General features: G+C 45.2%; 1 protein-coding gene across 1 annotated transcript in view; it reads right to left on the bottom strand.

Moving 5' to 3' along the window:
- The window catches only part of LOC111972939 (semaphorin-5B-like), a 207,170-nt gene that overhangs the window by 16,816 nt on the left and 164,629 nt on the right, over positions 1-25,725 (bottom strand). The window contains 10 exon segments of the mRNA XM_070447995.1: positions 2,200-2,370; positions 4,532-4,744; positions 5,965-6,190; positions 9,123-9,270; positions 9,657-9,800; positions 10,563-10,744; positions 11,143-11,260; positions 22,433-22,640; positions 24,530-24,740; positions 25,522-25,552. Coding sequence (XP_070304096.1) covers positions 2,200-2,370; positions 4,532-4,744; positions 5,965-6,190; positions 9,123-9,270; positions 9,657-9,800; positions 10,563-10,744; positions 11,143-11,260; positions 22,433-22,640; positions 24,530-24,740; positions 25,522-25,552 — 1,652 coding nt within the window.

The following is a 25,725-nucleotide window of genomic DNA, read 5'->3' as shown; positions in this document are numbered from 1 at the left end:
TACATTGCACTCCACGAGGAGCCTGCCTGTTACGCGAATGCAGTAAGCTAAGGTAAGTTGCTAGCTAGCATTAAACTTATCTTATAAAAAACAAATAATCAATGACTGTCATTGCTCCAATGTGTACTTAACCATAAACATCAATGCCTTTCTTAAATCATACACAAGTATATATTTTTAAACCTGCATATTTAGCTAAAAGAAATCCAGGTTAGCAGGCAATATTAACCAGGTGAATTGTGTCATTTCTCTTGCGTTCATTACACGCAGAGTCAGGGTATATGCAACAGTTTGGGCCGCCTGGCTCTTTGCGAACTAATTTGCCAGATTTCTACGTAATTATGACATAACATTGAAGGTTGTGCAATGTAACAGGAATATTTAGACTCTGGATGCCACCCGTTAGATAAAATACGGACCGGAATAAACGTTTTGTTTTCGAGGTGATAGTTTCTGGATTAGTCAAAGGTATATGGTTTAGAGAGAAATAGTCGACAGCGTTATAGTTCCTGTAATAACTTGCGGCTGAACTTGAAGGGGGTTCCTTCGTTCTTTTACCGTTCATGTCTTCCATAGAGAATGTCTTGATCTACTTCAAATAGGTCTGTGTTTCCGGGGAAGGCAGACTGACAGGGGACCATGCAGACAGCTCTGCTTTCTGCACTAAAACCTAAAACTTCTTACTGGGATATTGAACCCATGAAAGCTGGTGGTTCGTTTTAACATATGTTCTCATGTTATTTGYGACTAAATTGATTTTATTTATGTATTATTTTAAGTTAAAATAAAAGTGTTCATTGTTCATTCAGTATTGTTGCAATTGTCATTATTACAAAAATGTGTGTGTGTGTATGATATATATATATATAAATACATTTAAAAAAATATATAATCGGCCGATTAATCGGTATCGGCTTTTTTTGTCCTCCAATAATCGGTATCGGCGTTGAAAAATCATGATCAGTCGACCTCTAATTAGGATGGCATCCATATTAGGACAGCCTCAGAGTCACAAGGAGTTGGTGGCCTTGTGACTCTGTGCCTGTCCTAATGTGGACACAGTACTGTCGCATAATATTACAATTATGTTTAACAACGCAGCAAACCAGCCCTCTTACTATAATTGCTTCATTCATTTCATTCATTTATTTACGTCACTCAACCAAACCAATGCGTCTGAGCTGTAGAATTGGATCAAGGCAGAAATAAAACCCTGAGGCACCTCTATTAGCAMTCACTGTAATAACGGTCACACGCGCACGCATACACAAACACAAAAGCACACACACACCTGTCCTCCATTAGTTAGCACAATCTCTTTAGTCAAGCCATCTCTGAAAGGGACATCAGATAGTCCGGGGACTGACAGACACAAGGCCTTTTGGKTAATTGGAGGTGCACTGTATCTGTAGGGAAGTGAGCATGGATCTGTGCARAGATGACCAATGTCCTGCTTGTCAGTAAATGTACCGTAGACAAATGAGATGGCCACGTCATTAGCATGGTAAACTGTGGACACAACCACAGGCAGCCGGGTAGGCACACACACACATTTCAAARGCATTTCACACACACACGGTCACACGCCGCAGCAGCAACAGAAGCAATATTTGCACTGGCTAGCAAATTCCAGAAAATAAAGAATAGATTAGGAATCAGATAAAACAAAAGAGAAACTCTTTAGAAATGGTGTCTCATCTCTCATTAGGGCTGTGGGCTTATTCACAGACACGTCTGAGAGTAACTTTCTACCCAGGRCAGGATTAGCTGGCTCAGAATCACACATACGAATGACAGTGTCCTATTGGGAGAAGAGACACTACACAGAGGGACGCACAGAGCAGAGGGCCTGGTTACACATACAGTATAAATATCAGATCCCATCATCACACAATATTGGGCCAAAAGGCACACCACCGGTCTGCACCACCACAAGGCTGGCACTGAGGCTGCAAAAGGGAAGCAGCAGACATGCCGGGGACTCCATTTCACAGCCCTCTCTGGAGCGACATAACAAGGTGTTGATTGGCACAGTATTGATCAGTGAGTAATTATCATGATAGACTAGTTGTAATGTATTGATTAGAGGTAATGATCGTCCTGATGTAAAGGACAGGGAAGCCTGTGACTCTGATGGATGTGTTGGGGTGGTGTTGGGTGTGATGTGTGTGTGTGTGTGTGTGTGTGTGTGTGCCTTACCGTCACAGGTGTGTGTGTTGCACAGCGCTTCCTCAGTGTGTAGGCCAATACAGATATCTCCTCCGTTGCCAGGGCTGGGGTTGTTACAGGAGCGGGTACGCTGGTAGTGCCCTCCACCACAGGGCACTGAACACTGAGACCAGGACGACCAACACGACCAGGCTCCACTCACTGGACAGGAATAAACACACACGCAAAGATATAAACATATAAGCAAGGTCAGATATCTATCTCTCTCATCACTAACTAGGCAAAAATAAACATATCAAATGTTATCCTCTTGTAGCTGCAATAAACACAACCAAAGTCTACCCAGGGGACCAGATAGATTATCTACTTAAAAGACTACACTGCTGTCCATTGTCCCTACACAGCACTTTTCATGCCTAGGAATAACTCTGCTATGCTTAACCCCTCTATAAAGACTTGCTATATTAAGTGTGTTGTCATTCCACTCACATGTGTTTTATTTAACTAGGCAAGTCAGTTAAGAACAAATTCTTATTTACAATGACAGCCTACCGGGGAACAGTGGGTTAACTGCCTTGTTCAGGGGCAGAACGACAGATTTTTACCTTGTCAGCTMGGGGATTCAATCCAGCAACCTTTTGGTTACTGACCCAACGCTCTAACCGCTAGGCTACCTGCCGCCCCATTGAACAGGTACTTTCAGCATGTCCATCTGAATGAGAGTGTTTGAGTTGAGGGGACGAGACAGTAAAGAATGCGTTTGACAGAGAGAGATGGAGGTGAGTGGTGAGAGGAGCCGGGGCTGTAATGCCGTCCTCGCCCCTATCGCCCGTGCTCTAGAAAACTCCATTTACTTCAGTTGATTAGACAGTAGGGAGAGTGAACTGGGATGTGACTGCTTTGGTTGCCTCACACTCCTCTGGCTGTCTGTCTGGCCCCTCTGAGTGCTGCATGGTGATGGGACTGGGAAAGACATTTTGGGGAAAGAGGAATATAAAGAAAACCAGCAAAACAGAAGGCTTGTAAAATAAAGATAGCCACATCAGGACCAGAGACTTCTCCTTATAGCCCGTTCTCTGAAACACTCTTTACCATCTCTCAATCTTGTGAAAATCTATTTTCTTCTCCCTTGCCACTCCATCTGTCAATTTCACGGTCTCACGGTCTCTCTGTCTCTCTGTCTCACGGTCTCTCGGTCTCACTGTCTCACTGTCTCACTGCCTCACTGTCTCACTGTCTCACGGTCTCACGGTCTCTCGGTCTCACGGTCTCTCGGTCTCTTTCTGTCAGTCTTGCTCTGCCTCTGTAAATCAGGTACCTCTCCCTCCCTCTCTGTCTTCCTCTGTCTATCAGTCAAGGACCTCTCTCTCTCCCTCCCTCACTCTCTCTCTCTGTCTTTCTCTGTCTCTCAATCAAGGACTTCTGTCCCTCTCTCCCTCCCTCGCACGCGCCCTCCCTCCCTCAGTCACATAATATCCAACTGTCAGACAGACAGACAGACAGACAGACAGAGAGAGAAATTACAGACTGACTGGATCATTTAGGTCAGGTTAATTAAGAGTTGAGTATATAGACATAAGAGAATAGGCTGGCACACACAGCCAATGACCATTACTAAACGATACACTCAAGGGATGATCATCAGTGATGCACCAACCATACAACATCAATATAGCCAGTCCACATTCCATTTACATGAGTGTTAAGAGCAGAGCTTAGTGGAGGTACTACTGGTTATAGCAGGCCAACTGCATGATTAGGGGATGATGAGAAGCTTTAGTTTAAACGCTACAAAGACTCAGCTACTGTAACCAAGGACTCCTTGGTTCTGTTTCATTAGCTAATGGAAGTAATGGTCCCCTCAGCATAACTTTACAGGACGAGCATCAGCATACAGCTCTCTCCCTAGTGGTGTGTTTTAATGTGTGTATTATGCTAACCACAACTGGAGGTCGTTGATGTATAGTTATGGAAGTAGTGTGTGTGTGTATGTGTGTGCAAGTGCATGTGTGCACGTGTGTTTGTGTGTGTGTGCATGTTCTCTTCCCCTTTACCGTGACAGGCCTGAGAGTTGCAGTCCTGGTACTCCACTGGGGATCCACTACAGCCACTGGAGTAGTCGGTGTCTTACCTGGGCAGGGCTGGGTGTTGCAGTCCTGGTACTCCACTGGGGATCCACTACAGCCACTGGAGTAGTCGGTGTCTTACCTGGGCAGGGCTGGGTGTTGCAGTCCTGGTACTCCACTGGGGATCCACTACAGCCACTGGAGTAGTCGGTGTCTTACCTGGGCAGGGCTGGGTGTTGCAGTCCTGGTACTCCACTGGGGATCCACTACAGCCACTGGAGTAGTCGGTGTCTTACCTGGGCAGGGCTGGGTGTTGCAGTCCTGGTACTCCACGGGTGAGCCCCTGCAGGCTGGCGGGGCAGCCTTGCCCTCTGGGGTGGTACAGGTGCGCTTGCGGGTGCGGTACCCTTTGGCACAGTCCTGGGAGCAGGCGGACCACGTCTCCCATGATGACCAGTCGGAGCCTGCCACTCGTACCACAGGGGTCCTCAGGAGGTCCTCCACTAGAGCTAGCAGTAGAGGAAAGGGTTAATACACAGGGCACTGGTCTGCTCAATACACTGAATCATTTCTACATTACACAGGTCATAGAGATAGAGTAGTATGATACCGTTGTATATCATATAGGTGTATGGAATAGCTCACACATACAAGCGAAAGATCACTGATACCAGGGGATCAATAGGACCAGGCTTTCTTTATACTGAAYCACTCTCCATTCCAAAACTGTTCAGATTATTCAATCCTGCCTCCATGGAGAGTCATACAACTGAAAAATCATCTACTCTCTGTTCTGAGGAAGGAGTCTTACTTTATTCATATCTTACTCAAGTCAGCACTGGTCTTATTCTGGGTAAGTCTGGCTAGACTGTGACACGTTGGGAAGTGTTTAAGTMTTTTGCAGTGACCTCACTAACTGAATATACTGTARATATAACAGACAGAGCCACCTGGCCATACATAGAGAGAGAGACAGAGAGAMAGAGACCATKCTTCCCTTTAGTCCTGTCCAGTCTGGACTGTATTTCCTGTTCAGAAGCWGTTCATCAGCTCCTCTCTGAGCCTGTCCTCCTGTCCTCCTATCTGCCCACCCTGCCTACACAGCCCACCCTGCCTACACAGCCCACCCTGGCCAGCCCACCACTGTCAGCCAGCTACAGTTAATCGATACAGTGGGCGGAGAGCGTAAAGCTGCCACCAGGAGAGGAGAGTCGGACTGTGACCAGCAGCATTGTGTGCCTGCTGGGAGACCCACACACTAACAGACACCAACAGACATCAACAGCCACTAACATACCAACAGACACTAACACACCAACAGCCACTAACACACTAACAGCCACTAACAGACTAACAGACACTAACAGGAGGATTCCTTCAATATGCTCTACATCACTGTACTACCCAGCGGGAGGATACCACAGGAGGCTGCTGATGGGAGGACAGCTTATAATAATGGAACGGAGCAAATGTAATGGTATCAAACAGCTGGAAACCATGTATTTGATGTATCTGATACCCCTCCACCCATCCTGRTCCAGTCATTACCACGAGCCCAGAGCCGTCTATAATATAGATTGAGAGTGGGTGGGTTTGACAAAATTAAAACGATATTTAAACCTGGGCGTTAACTCCCAACCCTCTGCACACCAACACAATACATGTCACTTGCTCAATGGTAGCTACTAGCACATCACAACTAACTAGCGATTCCACATCGGATACTCACTGTCGGTCTCGCAGGCAACCGTGCCGTCATTGGGGCAGAAGCGGGTCTCTACCTTGCGTCGTCCGATCTGCAGCTCGTGGGGGTCTGCCAGCTGGGCGCGGCACATGTAGCGCATCCTCTGCTCCTGGCGTGCCCCGCCCTGGGTCACGTTGATGGGCATCCACGGGGTCCAGGGGGTGTTCCTCTTTACCTCTGGACACGCCTCCAGGTTACACGCCTTGTACTCCTGTAGGGGGAGGGTTGAGGGGGAGGGAGAAGAAAGAGCGAGAGAAAGAGAGGCCATTATRATAAAAGCATAGCTATATTGGTGCTGAGGTTGCTGCAGCACCCCCTGATGAATCTGAATAACAAAATGTATATTAATAAAAAATATTAATATTTCTTCTCACGAAAGTAGTACACTGGGCCTTTACTAGTATTAGCGGAGATATAGACATCTGTAGCGCAGGGGGGGGGGACAAAATTCTGCATCTCATCTTTGGCAAAAAAGGTAATTGTTTAATTAAGAACAGTATTTTGCAGGATTCAATAGTTGGAATTGTAAGAGTTGTTGCCCTGTCCCTTTCTCTACAATTGTCATTGTAATGGAATCCAGAAAGAACAAAACCCTGTCCTCAAACATTTACATSAAAAGGTGCAAAGTTATGGGAAAACACACAAAACATCCACATCCAATTAAATATTTTCCTTTATCAAATAACATTAAAAAAACGTTTTGTGCAGTATTAATCTACCATCCTTACAAACCACTTAATGTGGTCATCTAGGTTTGTACCTGTAGATTGTCCATCACCATGAAGAAAAACAATGCATAATACAGTAATTGAGTACATTGAGGATATAATGTGATGAGGCTCAGTTAGTGCTTGCAATGCTAGGGTTATGGGTTCAATTCCCATGGGGYACCAGCATGAAAAAGTCTGAAAATGTATGCACTCACTACTGTAAATTCCTCTGGATAAGAGTGTCTATGGAAAAGGAATGAATAGACCATTTCAGTTTTCACATAGAAATAAGCTGCGGGCCTCCTGAGTGGCGCAGCAGTCTAAGGCACTGTGTTGCGGTGTCACTACAGCCTGGAGTTCGATCCCATAGGATGGTGTACAATTGGCCCAGTGTTGTCTGTGTTAGGGGAGGGTTTGGCTGGGCGGGTTTTACTTGGCTCATTGCGCTCTAGTAACTCCTTGTGGTGGGCCAGGAACCTGCAGGCTGACTCTGGTCCTCAGTTGAACTGTGTTTCCTCTGACACATTGGTGTGGCTGGCTTCTGGGTTAAGCGCGCGGGTGTTAAGAAGCGTGTCATGTTTTGGAGGACGCATGACACGACCTTTGCTTTTCCCGAGCKCGTTGTGGAGTTGCAGTGATGAGACAAGATCGCAATTGGATATCATGAAATTGGGGAGAAAAAGGGGGTAAAAATTACACKAAAAAAAGAAATAAGTTGCATTTGCAAAGTATTTAAAGAAACTGAAAACCTATTTCAAGCAAGTATTTTTATATTCCACAAGTATCAAATGAACTGTTTTGTACATATAATTATCAGACTCAGGTTACAAATTCTGGTAAACACTCAAATACATTTAGTTTACATTTCTTCACAAAAGTAGTGCACTGGGCCTTTACTAGTCTGATATATTCAGCACAGGCAAAACATTCTTTGGGGGGAATAAATGCTGCATTTATTAACAATGACCAACACAATTCCAGCCAAAATAGAAGATTGTAAGAAATACTGTAYCCTACTATTACTATATCCAACCCAACTAGATCTGTTGCCAGTAACATGTATCCCAGTGTTTTTATTTGAATTTTTGACCTGCGACTCCCAAAAAAGAGTGGTACAAAACTTGCGACCCTCGCTCATGCAAGTGTGCACACAATCGTTTGCGCAAATGTAGCCAGCCATAAACTGTGATTTATTTTCAAAACGCAAGATAGGCTACAGAAATAAACTGCCTTTTACACCTGCATTTGGTGCTGAAAGTCATTCATGTTAGCAGCCAATATCAACTAGCGATATATTATCTCACTTCTCCGGAGTCCAGAGTAGAGCCATAGTTTCCAATAAATGTAAAGAAAGTTTTGACTATTTTCTACATTGTAAATTAATAGTGAAGACATCAAAACTATYAAATAACACATATGYAATCATGTAGTAACCAAAAAAGTGTTAAACAAATCAAAATATATTTATATTTGAGATTCTTCAAAGTAGCCACCCTTTGCCTTGATGACAGCTTTGCACACTCTTGGCATTCTCTCAATCAGCTTCACCTGGATTGCTTTTCCAACAGTCTTGAAGGAGTTTCCCACATATGCTGAGCGCTTGTTGGCTGCTTTTCCTTTTTTCTGCGGTTCAACTCATCCTAAACCATCTCAATTGGGTTGAGGTCGGTGTGATTGTGGAGGCCAGATCAACCAGAGCAAAATCCTACGCGTACTTGTAGCGAATGTTGCAGGATCTGATGGAAAGCATGTTGTGTTSGGACCGCTCCATCACTTTGGAGGACAGCCTGCCTGCAGAGTGCTTGTTGGCTGCCGAGTAGACCTGTGCTTCCTCACAAATATCTTCATAAATTTGCCAGAATATGTTACATCGTAATTCCATAATATTMAAGTCAGTGCGATGTTACAGCTGCTTATCTTTAGACACATCGCCAGTACCACCCAAATTAGGCCTATCTGAATTATGAAAAGTATCAATAAAATTGCCAGGTAGCCTATTATAGTTCTGGTAAAGATGAGTCAGTAGTAGATAAACTGTATTTTATATGGATGATAAATGTGACCTATCTGTTTATTCCAGGAAAAACTGGAGGAAATTCTTTCTGGTCACTAATCTGGATATGCACACAGTCCTTTGTGCTGATGAATGGTCCTTGGTCAACAATCAAGACACACAACTTTTTGGTTCTGAAACATAGATGAGAATTTAACAACGACATGCGGGCAGTAGGTTCAGAAAAAAAACAAAAAAAACTTTTTGGTTAAATTCTACCATCAACAAAAAGCACACTTTGGGGACTGGAAGGGCTAAGGGGCGCCTCTCAGGCTCACATACAGGTCCAGAGCAGCTCTGTGAGCCAAGAGGTGTGTGTATGTGTGTGTGTGCGTGCGTGCGTGCGTGTGCATCCGTCTGTCCGTCCATCCATATCGTACCAGTGCGCAGCCTGGGCAGCTGTTCCCATTCTCACAGCTCCTGACCCTGGAGTGGACCCCACCTCCACACCCAGCACTGCACTTAGTCCAGGAACCCCACGGGGACCAGAAGATAGGCTGGGGACATGACACACCCTCGTTACAGAACCTAGAGAGGGGAGGAGAGGAGACGGGACGGGAGGGTAGAAACTGATATCTATTTTGGAAGAAATGTCAATTTGTCTTCTGCCTTACACACGCCAGAGGCACTGGCGTGTGTAAGAGAGCTGATATTTACCTAAGACCATCATGCCCAAAAAGATACTGAGGGTCAATACTGTTACTGAAAAGTGCAAAACATGTCTCATAAATTAATCATAAATGTCCTTTCTTAGTAAATCACCTATACATGTTTGAGAGTTTTGCTCTTTTGAGTCAAGCGAACATGTTCATTATTCAGCAAAAAAATGACATATGATAAAWGTATTACTTAACCAACATTTGTTCACATAGCTCTCTCACAAATAGACCTGCCATCTCCCTCTCTCCTCTCACCTTTCGTCCCTGACGGGGCCCACACACACCCGACCACCGTGACGGGGCGACGGGTTGTTGCAGGTGCGCTGGCGCATCTCAAACCCCGTTCCACAGGTGGTGCTGCACTGTCCCCATGACGACCAGGGGGTCCAGCCTCCGTTTCTACGGCAACAGAAATGTGATGTTATAGGAGGTTCAAAGAATCCTGTAGCACCGTGTGGAAACCAGTTTCAAGATTGAGATGTACATCCAATAAGTCCAATGAGTCCAAACGGAAACGATGGCTTGATGAATACAGAGTAAAACGTTTATTTGTAGAATCTAAAATGAAAAGTTTCAGGTAAAAAAACGGTTCCAATTTTCCAGGTAAACGAAYAAGATTACAGAATTTTTTGCACCAAAACATTAAAGATATTTTCCCTAAAATATGCATTATAGTAGTACAAATTTGTAAGTGCTTAAGATTCCYTTCAAMCTCTTTAAGCACTCAACACACTTATGAATATGGCCCTAATTTGTGATTCTGAGAGGGAAGCAAAACCACTTGCTCAGGAGCTAAATGTGACACRAGAAACACATTCTTRAATCTGCTTAAGTGCTCTGTTCCTCTGAAAGCATTTCTCAATATTCAGTAGCCACTTGCAGACAGACAGACATATCTGAGGCTGCATCTAAAATGGCACCCTATCCCCTTATGTACTGCACTACTTTTGACCAGAATTCATGAGTAGTACACTATATAGGGAATGGGTTGTTATTTCACACCCTAAATGAGATGGTGGTTGGTGGTTCGGGTGGAAACATTCCTGTAACTTTCTCCAAATTACCAGGTTTTCCAGAAATCCTGCTTGGAAGGAGGGAAGAAGCAGGAAATCCGCAATCCTCCAATCAGGATCTATATAAATCCCTATTTGTTTTACATACCTGGAACAGTTGGAGACTTCGATGGTGGGCCCCTCACAGTTCCTCCCGCCACAGCGAGCTGGAGGGTTGTCACACTCCCTGGAGCGACACAGACAGGTGCTGGTGCCTTCGCCGTCGTCGTTGCTGCATTGTTGCCACGCTGCCCAGGGTCCAAAGCCACCGATGGTGATCTGGTTCCTCAGCTGAAAATCCACACAGGGCAGAGAGAGAGAGATAAGAGTGTCAGGAAATGTACTGGATATCATTAATCATGTGACAATAACCTTGACACAGGAAAACTGTTATTTTACCTTTATTTAATCAGGAAAGACACCTGAGGCTAAAAACATTTTCCAAGGGCGACCTGGACAAACTGAGTCCCCAAGGCAAAACAAACTGTTACAATGTTAAACTGTCAGACTACTACTGTACATGGCCAGAGTCCCCAGGAGAGACCAGGCAGAGTGGAGGTATGCTAGGTTATCAGACAGCCAGCGGTGATGCAGGTAGCCCCAGGGGCTTACCAGTGACAATATTGACACCTAGGGAAATAACAAAACGAGCGGGGTAGGGGAAATTGCGGGTCCCTGTTGGCACTTACCGGACACACAGTGATGTTCTGACTCCACTGGCTCATGTTAGAGCTATCCTCCAGGGTGGTGCATCGCTTCTGTTTCCTGTCCCAGCCACAGTATGGGTCCCTGGCCTCCAGGCATAGCCTACAGGGGGCAAGAGAGATGGAGGAGAGGGGGAGGGATAGGGAGAGGGAGATGGTGAAGGATAGAGAGAGAGCAGTCAGTCAACGCAGTAAACACAAGCAAAGAACACTCACCAGCCCTGTGAGGCCGGCCCACTAAACCATGTACAAATAAACTCACTCTCCCTCCAGGCACACAGCCCGCACCCCTGTGATTCCTAAACTAAGGAGCGTCTGACTAGAGGTAAACAAATCAGTGCCCCCCCCCCACACACACACACATACACACACACACACACACACACATACAGCCGTGCAGCAACCAAACAGCGATGAAATATGCAAGTTTCCAGTCAAACAGGAGCTTAATGAGGGGTAATTAAATCTAAACCTGTTAATGATGAAGTTAGGCCGTGGGAGACAGGGAGTGAGAGGGAGCGAGAGAAAGATGGGGAGGGAAAGAGAGAGCTGGAGAGAGAGGGAGAGAGAGAGAGTGAGAGTGCAGAGAGAGCAAAAGAAAGAGAGCGAAAGAGAGAAAAGAGAGATAAATAGAGAGAAAGAGAGAACTTATTGTAATAAACACATCAGTCCTTACTGCCCTGTACCAACTCCTGACTGCCTCCCTAGCAGACCTGGGTTRAATAGTATTTGATATCATTTCAAACACTTGATTGAGCTTGTCTGTTGCTGTAGAACCAATAGAAAAGTGAAAAGTCCCAACAAGTTCCAGGCAGGCTAAAGCAAATGCTTGAASTATTTGAAAAATCTCAGATACTATTTGAACCCATGTCTGCTCCCTATTTCCTGCCTGTACTACCTCTTTACAGCCCCCTTAGCTAGCAGAGAGAAAGAAAGATAATTATATTCTTGGCACCAGCCCCCTTTGTTTATTTGAGTGGGGCCTRTGGTGTTTCAGCTACGAGGTTGAAGCATCACTTTGTGTTGTTACAGAACACACAGCCAAGCCCGAGCCAAGTCCTGCAGTGGGGAAGGTGTTTTAGGAGTTAGTGCTGAGCTGACAAATTGTATCAACCTGCATCAGAGATGGCCTGACACAGAGCTAGAGGGAGAGAGAGGCTATGGGAAGGGATCCATGTTGTTGTGGTGACATCAGAGAGACGGGAACGCTTCTGCTGCACCATAGCTTTAAATGAGTGGTAAATGAGAGGGTGAAGACCTGGCAAGCATAACATGTTGATAATGTTTAGCTGCCTCACCAAGCACTGCTAGTGTGCATTCTGTTTACTCAGACACATAATGCTGCTTACAGACAGACAGACTAAACACTGACACTTAAGAAGAGCATGGTGCAGATCTGAGGTCCAATTACCCTCCGTTACAGTAAGCCAGAAGTCAGGCCCGAGGACACACACACATACCCACCCTCAGGGCACACACCTCAAATCTAAAATGCCTTCAGCTGAAAGAGTTTACCCTGGACCTGGTCTCATGAATTACAGTGGTGAAATCACACACACACACACACACACACACACACACACACACACACACACACACACACACACACACACACACACACACCCACCACAAACACACACACACCACACACACCGATGAAAGCCAGCCATCCAATGTAAGCTCTTAAGACTATGAAAATTCGTCAGCTTGAAAAGAATGCTGAGTTGAGTTTTTTGACGAGCGGCAGTGAGCGAGAGGGGGCAGTGGAGGACGGGTTACCAGAGAGAAAAGGAGAGCCACCTGCAGTACAAAACATCACCGCAGGCAGGGCATGCCAACCGTCCGTTCTGCCACCTTACTGTAAACAATGGGCCTCATAGGAATACTTTCGATAAAGAGATTGGGGGTAATCCTGCTCTCTCTCTTTCACATGGACGCACATACAAGCATACACACACCACACACACACCACACACAACACACACACACAACCCACACACACACACACACACACCACACACACACACACACAACACACACACACACACACACACACACACACACACACACAACACCACAACACAACACCGTAAAGCTAAACCCACTAGTCTGCACTGTAAATCGTACAAAAAAGGTGCTGTCCAGAATGTAAAATGGATATTTGGCTGTCCCCATAGGAGAACCCTTTTTCCACCCCTCAGTGGAAAAGGCCCTTCATGGAACCCAAAAGGGTTCTCCCTGGAACCAAAAAGGTTCTACCTGGAACCAAAAAGAGTTCTTCGAAGGGTTCTCCTATGGGAATATCCAAACATCCATTTTAGGTTCTAGATAGCACCTTTTTTGTAAGATTTACAGTGCTGACTAGTGGGTTTAGCTCCGATCCCATCTGACCTTTCTCCAGCTGCATCAACTGTTGGCCAGTCAAAGCTCTCAACATTTATATAACAAAACAGGTCATTGTAAAAGTAAAGGAGATCAGCCAGCCAGCTACAGACAAGGCTCTGATGTAGGCTCTGTAAGGGATGAAGTGGGAGCAGGTACACTCAGAAAAGTAGAACCATGTACGGTTCTTCAGTTTGTCCCCATAAGGGAACCCTTTTTGGTGCTAGGTAGATCCCTTTACAGAGTCACATTATGCTGGCTTGAAAAGTAGTTTTACTCCTGCTTTTCAGGCCACATCAGGCCTGCAAGTCACATTATGCTGGTTTGCAAAGTGATGTTTAATTCCTATTGGAATCCAGCCAGGGTTAGTATAGCCAACAAGTGAAATGTTTAATCACCCGCAACCTGCATTCACAATGACTGCCAGCGTAGGGCAGATTAAATACTGAGACTACCTCAATCATCTAAACTGGAATAACCATCTCAGTCACATGTGCAACAAGTCAAATTACTAACAGATTGGATCAACCAAATAAAATAAAAAATGTTATTTAACTAGACAAGTCAGTTAAGATCAAATTCTTATTTTCAATGATGGCCTACGAACAGTGGGTTACCTGCCTTATTCAGGGGCAGAACGACASCATTTTACATTGTCAGCTCAGGGATTCGATCTTGCAACCTTTCGGTTATTAGTCTAACACTCTAACCACTAGGCTACCTGCCGCCCAATGARTGTACATGCAAAAACACATATTAAAACAAACAATTCTGAAAATCACCATACAATAGAGCATGCTGGGAAATATGATATATGGCTTGATGTAGAACCCTTCTTGCTTTCCAAAGAATAATGTTTGTCTTCCAAAGAATCATCAAATAACCCTTTCTTCCAAAAACTGTTCTTAGGATGTTAAAGGTTCTAGGTAGAACCATTTGCCTTACAAAGAACCCTTGTCTTCCAAAAAGGGTTCTTCAGATCAAAARGGTTCTTGGTAAAACACTATCCCTCCGCAAAGAACCCATTTGGAACCCTTTTTTCTAAGAGTCTACATGTGATGGAGTCTGCTGATAGAGAGGAATGTGGGATTTGCACGGTGTTGGGGAGTAGCGCACTACATGTTGTCAAATCAAATTGAATCAAATTGTATTTGTCACATGCTCCAAATACAACAAATACAACCTTAAAGTGAAATGCTTACTAATGGGCTCTTAAGTAAAGTATAATTTTCTCAAGGGAAGCTGTAGTGTAAATGAACTTAAGTAATTGGTAGCTTGGTAAACTATATTTTCAGAGTAACTTCCCCAACAATGGTTTTGTAGTGTGTGTGTGTGTGTGTGTGTGTGTGTGTGTGTGTGTGTGTGTGTGTGTGTGTGTGTGTGTGTGTGTGTGTGTGTGTGTGAATGTGTGTTTGAATGACTGTGAGAGAGAAGACTAAGGGAGATATAAAGATTAAAGGAAAGAGAGAAGGAGAGAAGGCTTCTGTATGGTTCTGACACCAACCCAAGACACCATACTGATATTTAATTCACCAGCCTCTTTTAGCGGTGACATAGCACACTATATCAAAACAGCGAAGCCACAAAACAAAACATGGGCTGTTAAATTTTAAACAGAGCGACCGGCAACAATAAACCAAACGATAAAACAATGTGGCTTGGCTGTCGACAGACAGCTTGTGATAAATCTCCAGAGTTCGCCATGGGGCTTAATGGACATTTTAAAAGGGATTGTGAGAGCTGTAAACCTGTGGTCCTTTACTAGGCCTTTTAATAGAAAGTCATAAAACAGCAGTTATCACTTTCCGTTTAACTGCAAATCATGACCTCATAATTGTAAACAAGACAGKGACAGACAGACAGGTTGTGTAAATATTCTGATTAGAAATGTAAGCTGTGATAGCCAATAGGCATATTGGGGACATCTGAAATGCGAATGGAGGGCAGCTTCCTGAATGGCTGTACAGTACAGTATAGCAACGTGTATTACCTAATTAATCATCATAAAACATTTCTTAAAAATACACAGCGTACAGCAATTGAAATACACAGATCTTGTGAATCCAGACAATATTTCAGATTTTCTAAGTGTTTTACAGCGAAAACACAATATATCGTTATATTAGCATACCACATGAGCTAACATCACCCCAGCATTGATTCAAGGCATCACCACCAAAATATATAAATTTTTTCACTAACCTTCTCAGAATTCTTCAGATGACAGTCCTGTAACATCATATTACACAATGCATATAGAGTTTGTTCGAAAATGTGCATATTTAGCATCACAAATCGTGGTTATGCTATGTAATCAGTCAAAACATGGCATGCATTCTGGCCGGCGCCATCTTGGAAGGGCACCTAAGTTTACGATTATTTCGATTAGATTGACAAAAAAAATACAGGTTGGACAGATAATGAAAGATGCATTGGTTATAATGCAACCGCTGATTTTAGACTTTTTAAAAATTAACGTACTAGACATACAGTGTGCGTTACAGCCAGACAGTGCCGCAAATAATGGCCGAAAAATGCGTTTACATTTTCCAACATAAATACGGAAATAAATCATAAATAGCTCTTACTTTTGGACGAGCTTCCATCAGAATCTTGGGCAAGGTGTCCTTTGTCCAAAAGAATCATTGCTTTTGTTGTAAAACGTCCACTTCAACACTTCGGAACTAGCAGCTAACTTAGCTCGTGGCACAACATGTCCAAATCCTCAAACGCAAACTACGAAAATTCCGAAAAATAGCAATATACTCACATAAACTGATATAAATCGGTTTTTCAAATAACTTCGTTATGATGTTTCTAACACCTATATCGAATAAATCACAGACGGATATATCTTAGCCCGATAACAGAGCTATTCAACATGCCATTCTGATGTCTCTCTTGCGCCTTGGCGAGCGTCCAAAAGAACGTACATGTCACTCCATTGCCTTTTATAAACTCTGAGAAATACGTAGAGACTCCATTCACACTTTCATTGGTTACTGACATCCAGGGGAAGGCGGGTGCAGTTCATTTCGATCCATAGGGCACCACAGAGCTTTAACTGATCTGAGAACAGAGACTATTTTTCTGACCTTCGCATGTCCTGTCATGATTTTCGCTGTAGAAAGAGTTCTGGTTCATCCACAGAACTAATTCAAACGGTTTTAGAAACTAGAGATTGTTTTCTATCCAATAGTAATAATAATATGCCATATTGTACGAGCAAGATTGAGTATGAGGCGTTTTAATTTGGAGACGATATTTTCCAAAGTGAAACAGCACCCCGTGTGATATGAGAAAAGGCGGTTAACAGCACTGTGTTTTAGAACCCTGTTGACAGGCTGGCGGCAGCATCAACAGACCATAAATTGGCTCTGCTGAGGACTGAAGAGGACCGGTGGGTGGAATTAAAGTTCTTCTCACACAGACAATAAAACACTGGATTTATTCAGGGCTCCTGGGACGCTCTGGAGATGTTAAGGCCAGAATACTGTATATAAAGAGGTTATTATTATCCCCAGGGCCCAACCTCAGGACTCAATGCTGATGACAAGGGTTTATAAGATTAAAAAATGCRCAGGGGCATTACAATAAACTTGAGAATTGAATAGTTCCCACCTGTAAAAGCAAATAACTATTATTTTGCATGAGGGTCCGTGGAATACAGCTGTAGACATGGTTGCTATCCACAAATGGTCTGATTGTGAAAATAATTTAATAAACAATGAAAACACKTGAAGTTCCCTGAGCTAGAGAGCATCAGGAAATCATTGAACTTCTACACTGGAAAAATGAGCTGGTCATGTTCATGGTGAACACACCGAGACAGCCACTTTGTGGTTTCATGATGTTGATATAAACTCCTGCAGCACAGACCCACTAGTCTGCTACCTCCCCTGACTGGCTGGTTGCAGCTARYGTAGTACTGTAAATCAKAAAGCAAGCAAAACTCCCACTCCTACTCTGTCTTCACCTTCACCACCTAAACATCAAGGGTACTACACTTAAGAGGTTGGCAGGGAAGTAGGGGTAAGTGGTTAGCATCTCAGGGCTTCTATCCTGATTTAACACATTCACAACATTATTACACCACTCCCAATCCTGCCATTGAGCTGTATGTATGGACCTGGAACACCTTGCCTCAGTGAAAGTGTTGACAGAGCTACTTTGCTGGCGCAGCTTGGCTACAACGTATCACRACCATGCAAACAACACTGCAGCCGCTGCAGAATAAATAAGGCTACTTACAGAAAGTGGTGAGAGAGTGAGAGAGGGCGAGTTCGAGAGGGAAAACACAGAGAGAAGGAGAGAGAGAGATTGAGAGTGGAGGTGGAGGCTGTACTTAGCAGTAGGTAGTGGCCATTGAGGAGGTCAGATGTAATTTTCACTAAGAGAGGGCAGACTATACCACCTCTGTAGGCGGTGCAGCACATAGCAGTAAGTCACCACTAAACAGACAACACTGTGCAAAGCAATATGGCTGATTTGATCCCTAAACAGACACCAGGCACTCTGTACCGTACAAAGCRGTACACATTAGCTAAACATACACTGAGCGTACAAAACATTAGGAACACCTTCCTAATATTGAGTTGCACCCCTTTTTACCCTCAGAACAGCCTCAATTCATCAGGACATGGACTCTGCAAGGTGTCCAAAGCYTTCCACAGGGATGCTGACCCATSTRGACTCCAATGCTTCCCACAGTGTGTCAAGTTGGCTGGATGTCCTTTGGGTGGTGGACCATMCTTGATACACACGGGAAACTGTTGCGTGTGAAAAACCCAGCAGCATTGCAGTTCTTGACACTCAAACTGGTGCGCCTGGCACCTACTATCATACCCTGTTCAAAGGCACTTACAATCTTTGTCTTGCCCATTCACCCTCTGAAAGGCAACAAATATWTTAAAAAAGGATAATAATAACTGCACTTAAACATTATGAGTTTTCCCAGTGCTGTATTTCCATTAACAGCCTATCCATTCATGCTAATACAGGGGACAAACACAGAACCAATAATTTCCTTCTCTGGTTGAACACTAGTATAGTKCTGCCATTCATGTGGTAACAGAGGATCCTTTTCCAGAGCGAGGGGTTATCTCTGTAAAAAAACGGATAACTTTAAAGTTAAAAATAACCCATGCCATGGCCTCTGTAGCTTTTCTATACAAGACTGCTCCATAGAAACCTCCATTGTGTCACACAGAGGGGGCTGAAGAAGCCAATATGAATTGATGTATTGCTGTAGTTCCACTAGTTATTATGAGGTTTCATTATGAAAGGCTGTATGTGTGAATGGGACTGGGAGGGCCACCCACAGATCAGGCTAGGCCACTGACCGACTGGAGAATAGCCTGGCCGGGTCAGCCAGACAGACAGTCAGCAGGACAATGGGACTAGTGTTTTGTCACCCCACCTGGTGGGTGTCCTTCATAAGACCCACTGACATCCGCCACGCCTACGGAGAAAGAGMGGGACAGAGAAAGGGAGAGGTCCTCTTTGGATAATCCAAGTCAGAAAGACATAACCTCTTTATAGGCTTCTGGCAGAGTGTTGTTGTCCTGGGACTGTCTCCTGCAGACTGATGTAATAACACAGAGGCAGAGTGTTGTTGTCCTGGGACTCTTCTCTTGCAAGACTGATGTATCACACAGAGGCAGAGTGTTGTTGTCCTGGGGCCTGTCTCCTGCAGACTGATTTAATAACACAGAGGCAGAGTGTTGTTTGTCTCTGGGACTGTCTCCTGCAGACTGATGAATAACACAGAGGCAGAGTGTTGTTGTCCTGGGCTTGTTCCCTGCAGACGTGATTAGATAACACAGAGGCAGAGTGTTGTTGTTGCGGGCTGTCTCCTGCAGACTGATTTAATAACACAGAGGCAGAGTGTTGTTGTTCTTGGGGCTGTCTCCTGCAGACTGATTTAATAACACAGAGGCAGAGTGTTGTTGTCCTGGGCTGTCTCCTGCAGACTGATTGTAATAACACAGAGGCAGAGTGTTGTTGTCCTGGGCTGTCTCTGCAGACTGATTAAAACACAGAGGCAGAGTGTTGTTGTCCTGGGGGCTGTCTCCTGCAGACTGATTTAATAACACAGAGGCAGAGTGTTGTTGTCCTGGGCGTCTCCTGCAGACTGATTAATAACACAGAGGCAGATGTTGTTGTCCTGGGCTGTCTCCTGCAGACTGATTAATAACACAGAGGCAGAGTGTTGTTGTCCTGGGGCTGTCTCCTGCAGACTGATGTAATAAACACAGAAGGCAGAGTGTTGTTTGTCCTGCGGGCTGTCTCCTGCAGACTGATGTAATACACGAGGCAGAGTGTTGTTGTCCTGGGGCTGTCTCCTGCAGACTGATGTATATAACACAGAGGCAGAGAGTGTTGTTGTCCTGGGGCTGTCTCCTGCAGACTGATGTAATAACACAGAGGCCAGAGTGTTGTTGTCCTGGGCTGTCTCCTGCAGACTGATAATAACACAGAGGCAGAGTGTGTTTGTCCTGGGCCTGTCTCCTGCAGACTGATTAATACACAGAGGCAGAGTGTTGTCGTCTGGGCTGTCTCCTGCAGACTGATTTAATAACAGAGAGCGCAGAGTGTTGTTGTCTGGGGCTGTCTCCTGCAGACTGATTTAATAACACAGAGGCACGAGTGCTTGTTGGTGTCCTGGGACTGTCCTGCAAGACTGATATAAACACAGAGGCAGAGTGTTGTTGTCCTGGGCCTGTCTCCTGCAGACTGATGTAATAACACAGAGGCAGAGTGTTGTGTCCTGGGCTGTCTCCTGCAGACTGATGTAGATAATACACGAGGCAGAGTGTTGTCGTCCTGGGCTGTCTCCTGCAGACTGATTAATAACACAGAGGCAGAGTGTTGTTCTGTCCTGGGGCTGTCTCCTGCAGACTGATGTAATAACACGCAGGCAAGGTGTTGTTGTCCTGGGCTGTCTCCTGCAGACTGATGTAATAACACAGAGGCAGAGTGTTGTTGTCCTGGCGGCTGTCCTCCTGCAGACTGATGTAATAACACAGAGGCAGAGTGTTTGTTGTACCTGGGGCTGTCTCCTGCAGACTGATATAATACACAAGAGGCAGAGTGTTGTTGTCCTGGGGCGTCTTCCTGCAGCTAATATGTAATAACACAGAGGCAGAGTGTTGTTGTATCTGGGGCTGTCTCCTGCAGACTGATCATAATTAACACCAGAGGCAGAGTGTTGTTGTCCTGGGGCTGTCTCCTGCAGACTGATGTAATAACACAGAGGCGGAGGGCTGAGACACAGAATAGCCTGGGAGTGCAATGACAAACAATATGCAAAGACAGAAAATAGAACCATGTCAATTTCTGTGTAAATCCTGTTTGTGTCTGTATCTATGGCTGTGAAATGTATGCATTCTGCATGAACTTTTCTTTGAATAAGATTTCCTAAAAGCATAAACTAAAGACTAATAAGCCCTTCACACTTTCCTGCCGACCTTAGATATCACAATAAATCACAGTGARTGACAGCCCGTCACCTGTCATGTATATTTGCAGTTCTGCGTGGTTTTCTCTCTCTGTGTCCCCTGACAACTGACTGTGTCTGCTACTGAGGCTGGCAGATATAAGGCAGCACGCAGGATTAAGGACATGTTCCCCTGGTGTGCCCTTGAAGCTCAGTGTGATTATTCCACCCCACTGTGTTTTAAATAGGCCTGGCTACCGAGGCTTCCGCTCTGCTCTGCTCTCACATCTCCTCACTCACACCTTGTTTAGTATTCACCACTGTACCTGATGGAGAGGAGTGAGTGTGTGTGCGCATCTGTGTGTGTGTTACCGCTGGTGACATGTGATGGAGAAAGGAGCGAGCTGATTCATCATATGCATGAGCCCCCCCACCCACACACGCGCGCACGCGCACGCACACACCTCCACATACAACAATCTCCTATACAGTCGGTTGCCCTTCATGCACACCCGCACGCGTATATTGCACAGCGAGCTGACAAAGCATGGATGCAGCTCTAGAGAGTTGATTGAAAGCATTGATGAAATGCATAAGGCCTGACAAACAGAGAGCAGAGAGAGAGAGGGAGAGAGGGAGAGGGGAGGGCTTTTCTCCTCCTCACTCAGCTGTGAGAGAGAGAGAGAGAGGGGAGGTTTAGATGAACGACAGAGGCAGCCATCAGGCAGCTTATTCTGGAGATGACAGCCAGAGCATTGAGCAGAGCTCACACTCAGAGACTCATATTGAACTGGCAGYAGTCAGGCAGGGCAGAGTCTGAGCCACACGTCTCCCACTAAATGAGCCTGAATCAGAGAGACAGTAAAAGATAAAGGCTTCCTTCCTTTCTCTGTTCTCACTCTTTTTAGAAACACTGCTTCGTTAATTAAAAGCAACACCGCAACAAATTAAATGTGTTATTGTTTTGGTAGTGTATCATCAAATAATGAATATATTAGTACAGAGTCCCAAGGGATAAGACTACACAGTCAGTTACTCAGGCTGGTATAATTCTAGCACTTTATACTCAAGGCAAGTGACTATAAGTAAGCAATAAACAACACGCTGTACATTTCTATGGTAATATACCACAACCAGTGATGTAGTGGTAAAAAAATAAGTGRGCAATCTCTGATTGCCGGTAGCYGTGAAAAAAGTAACGCRTCCTATACTTTCATTGTTTTTTTCCGCGAAAGGTTGGTAAGATGTGTCTACTTGCGTTAACCATCCACTACACCACTGACCACAACCCTGGGATGACATGCAGAATGTGGAATAATTCTCAGTCTGAGACACTCATGTCTCAGTCTTGTAGTTGCAGCTTTTGCTCACCTGTACTCTTCCATAAGGTTGGGTTTGTTGGCCAGGTTGGCTTTTATTGCACTTGTACAAAACAGAAAAARGTAAGAAACTCACATCTCAGTCTTGTAGTTGGAGCATCTCTCCAGAGGGATCTTCAGAACTCTGTTGTTGAGTCCTACGAACAGTGACCTATCACTTTGAAGGATCTGCAGGCTCAAGATTGGCTCCTGCACCCCAGCGGGGAAGAGCTGGATTTCCTCCAGGTAACACCCTTGAAGGCTCTTATTGGTGGTCGCAAGAGCCTTCAGGATGGTGCCGTACTCTGATTGGAGGAGAGAGGAGGAAGAAGATGATGAGAAATCATTGATTGTACTGTATACAGCCTAGAGTCAAGAGGTTTTCCCATTCAGGTCATGTGGCTAGGAAAAACTCAGAGCTCTATAATATATCATTTGGCTGGACAGCTAGTGAAGTGTTAAAAAAAAAATATATATATATATATACACTGCTCAAAAAAATAAAGGGAACACTTAAACAACACAATGTAACTCCAAGTCAATCACACTTCTGTGAAATCAAACTGTCCACTTAGGAAGCAACACTGATTGACAATAAATTTCACATGCTGTTGTGCAAATGGAATAGAACCAAAAGGTGGAAATTATAGGCAATTAGCAGAGACCCCCAACAATAAAGGAGTGGTCTGCGCAGGTGGTGACCACAGACCACTTCTTAGTTCCTCTGCTTCCTGGCTGATGTTTTGGTCACTTTTGAATGCTGGCGGTGCTTTAACTCTAGTGGTAGCATGAGACGGAGTCTACAACCCACACAAGTGGCTCAGGTAGTGCAGCTCATCCAGGATGGCACATCAATGCGAGCTGTGGCAAAGAAGGTTTGCTGTGTCTGTCAGCGTAGTGTCCAGAGCATGGAGGCGCTACCAGAGACAGGCCAGTACATCAGGAGACGTGGAGGAGCCGTAGGAGGGCCAACAACCCAGCAGCAGGACCGCTACCTCCGCCTTTGTGCAAGGAGGAGCAGGTGGAGCACTGCCAGAGCCCTGCAAAATGACCTCCAGCAGGCCACAAATGTGCATGTGTCTGCTCAAACGGTCAGAAACAGACTCCATGAGGGTGGTTTGAGGGCCCGACGTCCACAGGTGGGGGTTGTGCTTACAGCCCAACACCGTGCAGGACGTTTGGCATTTGCCAGAGAACACCAAGATTGGCAAATTCGCCACTGGCGCCCTGTGCTCTTCACAGATGAAAGCAGGTTCACACTGAGCACATGAGCACATGTGACAGACGTGACAGAGTCTGGAGACGCCGTGGAGAACGTTCTGCTGCCTGCAACATCCTCCAGCATGACCGGTTTGGCGGTGGTCAGTCATGTGTGGGGTGGCATTTTTTGGGGGCCGCACAGCCCTCCATGTGCTCGCCAGAGGTAGCCTGACTGCCATTAGGTACCGAGATGAGACTCCTCAGACCCCTTGTGAGACCATATGCTGGTGCGATTGGCCCTGGGTTCCTCCTAATGCAAGACAATGCTAGACCTCATGTGGCTGGAGTGTGTCAGCAGTTCCTGCAAGAGGAGGCATTGATGCTATGGACTGGCCCGCCCATTCCCCAGACCTGAATCCAATTGAGCACATCTGGGACATCATGTCTCGCTCCATCCACAACGCCACGTTGCACCCAAGACTGTCCAGGAGTTGGCGGATGCTTTAGTCCAGGTCTGGGAGGAGATCCCTCAGGAGACCATCGGCCGTCACCTCATCAGGAGCATGCCCAGTGCGTTGTAGGGAGGTCATATCAAGGCACGTGGAGTCCAACAACACACTTACTGAGACTTCATTTTGACTTGTTTTAAGGACATTACATCAAAGTTGGATCAGCCTGTAGTTGTGGTTTTTCCATAATTTTTGAGTGTGGACTCCAAATCCAGACCCCATGGGTTGATAAATTTGATTTACATTGATCATTTTTGTGTGATTTTGTTGTCAGCACATTCAACTATGTAAAGAAAAAAAGTATTTAATAAGAATATTTCATTCATTCAGATCTTAGGATGTGTTATTTTAGTGTTCCCTTATTTTTTGAGCAGGTGTATATATAATTTTTTTAAAATTATTCTAGGGAGATTTACCTAGATAATGTGCCCTTTCCTTTATAATTCAATTTAATGATTGACCCCTGACCTTTGAACTCGACTGACCTGTGCCGATGTACATGACATGGTAGAGTGTGTCGTGACCCTGTACAATGTCCACCACCAGTCTGGAGAAGCGCACGTCATCCTGCATGACCAAGGGGTCCACAGAGACGGGCTGCACCACGTCGTTCATCAGGTACAGCCGCTGGGCGTCCTGGAGGCTGCGCTCCGTCAGACCATCGTTAGGACCGCCGTCATCATCTATGGTACCACACTGAGGGGAGGGGGGATGGGAAGGGAGAAAGGGGGAGAGAGACAGGGAAGGGAGGGAAAGGGGGGGATGAGAGAGGAGTGAGAGAGCAGGAGAAAGAGGGAAGAAAGACACAGGGAAAGAAAGAAAAAGAAAGAAAGAGAGAAAGAAAGAAAGAAAAGTTAACTGAAAAGGAATAATACTTCATCTTAATAGTCATTGTTGCTTTGAATAAATCAATACTATGCCTCTGCCTGTGGTCATTTCCTTCTCATTTTCTCCTCCAGTAATCACGCTTATTCACACCTACAATACTGTTACACTGTAATGATTGTTGTTTGGCAAACAACATCTCTGTGTCTGGCAAGCTACAGCAACAATATGCTTTTGAAATGCCGAATGACATGAATTTCTTCATAAAGCTACAGTTGCATTGCTAAAATGTAAATTATGTGGGCTTTGGGGTGCATAATCCCTGGTTCTTATATGCAGTGCCACCGAGATGCAGTCTGTTAGTCCTGGTTCTTATATGCAGTGCCACCTAGATGCAGAGTCTGTTAGTCCTGGTTCTTATATGCAGTGCCACCTAGATGCAGAGTCTGTTAGTCCTGGTTCTGGGGACACACAGGGTGAGCAGGATTTTGCTTCAGACCAGCACTAACCCGGAAGATGGGGATGGAGTTTGGGTGGGCAGTACCTGGAAGTTGGGGATGGAGTTGGGGTGGGCAGTACCTGGAAGTTGGGGATGGAGTTTGGGTGGGCAGTAACCTGGAAAGTTTGGGGATGGAGTTGGGTGGGCTGTAACCTGGAAGTTGGGGATGGAGTTTGGGGTTGGGCAAGTACCTGGAAGTTGGGGATGAGTTTTGGGGTGGCATACCTGGAAGTTGGGGAAAGGGGTTGGGTAAGTACTGGAATGTTGGGGAAGGGTTTGGGGGTTGGGCAGAAACTTGAAATTTGGGGAAGGGGCTTGGGGGGTGGGGCAGAACCTGAAAATGGGGAAAGGTTGGGG

Source organism: Salvelinus sp. IW2-2015, linkage group LG2, assembly GCF_002910315.2.
Source record: "Salvelinus sp. IW2-2015 linkage group LG2, ASM291031v2, whole genome shotgun sequence".
Classification (NCBI taxonomy): Eukaryota; Metazoa; Chordata; class Actinopteri; order Salmoniformes; family Salmonidae; genus Salvelinus; species Salvelinus sp. IW2-2015.
The sequence above is the reverse complement of the archived record's forward strand: the minus strand, read 5'-3'. Positions and strand labels throughout refer to the sequence as shown.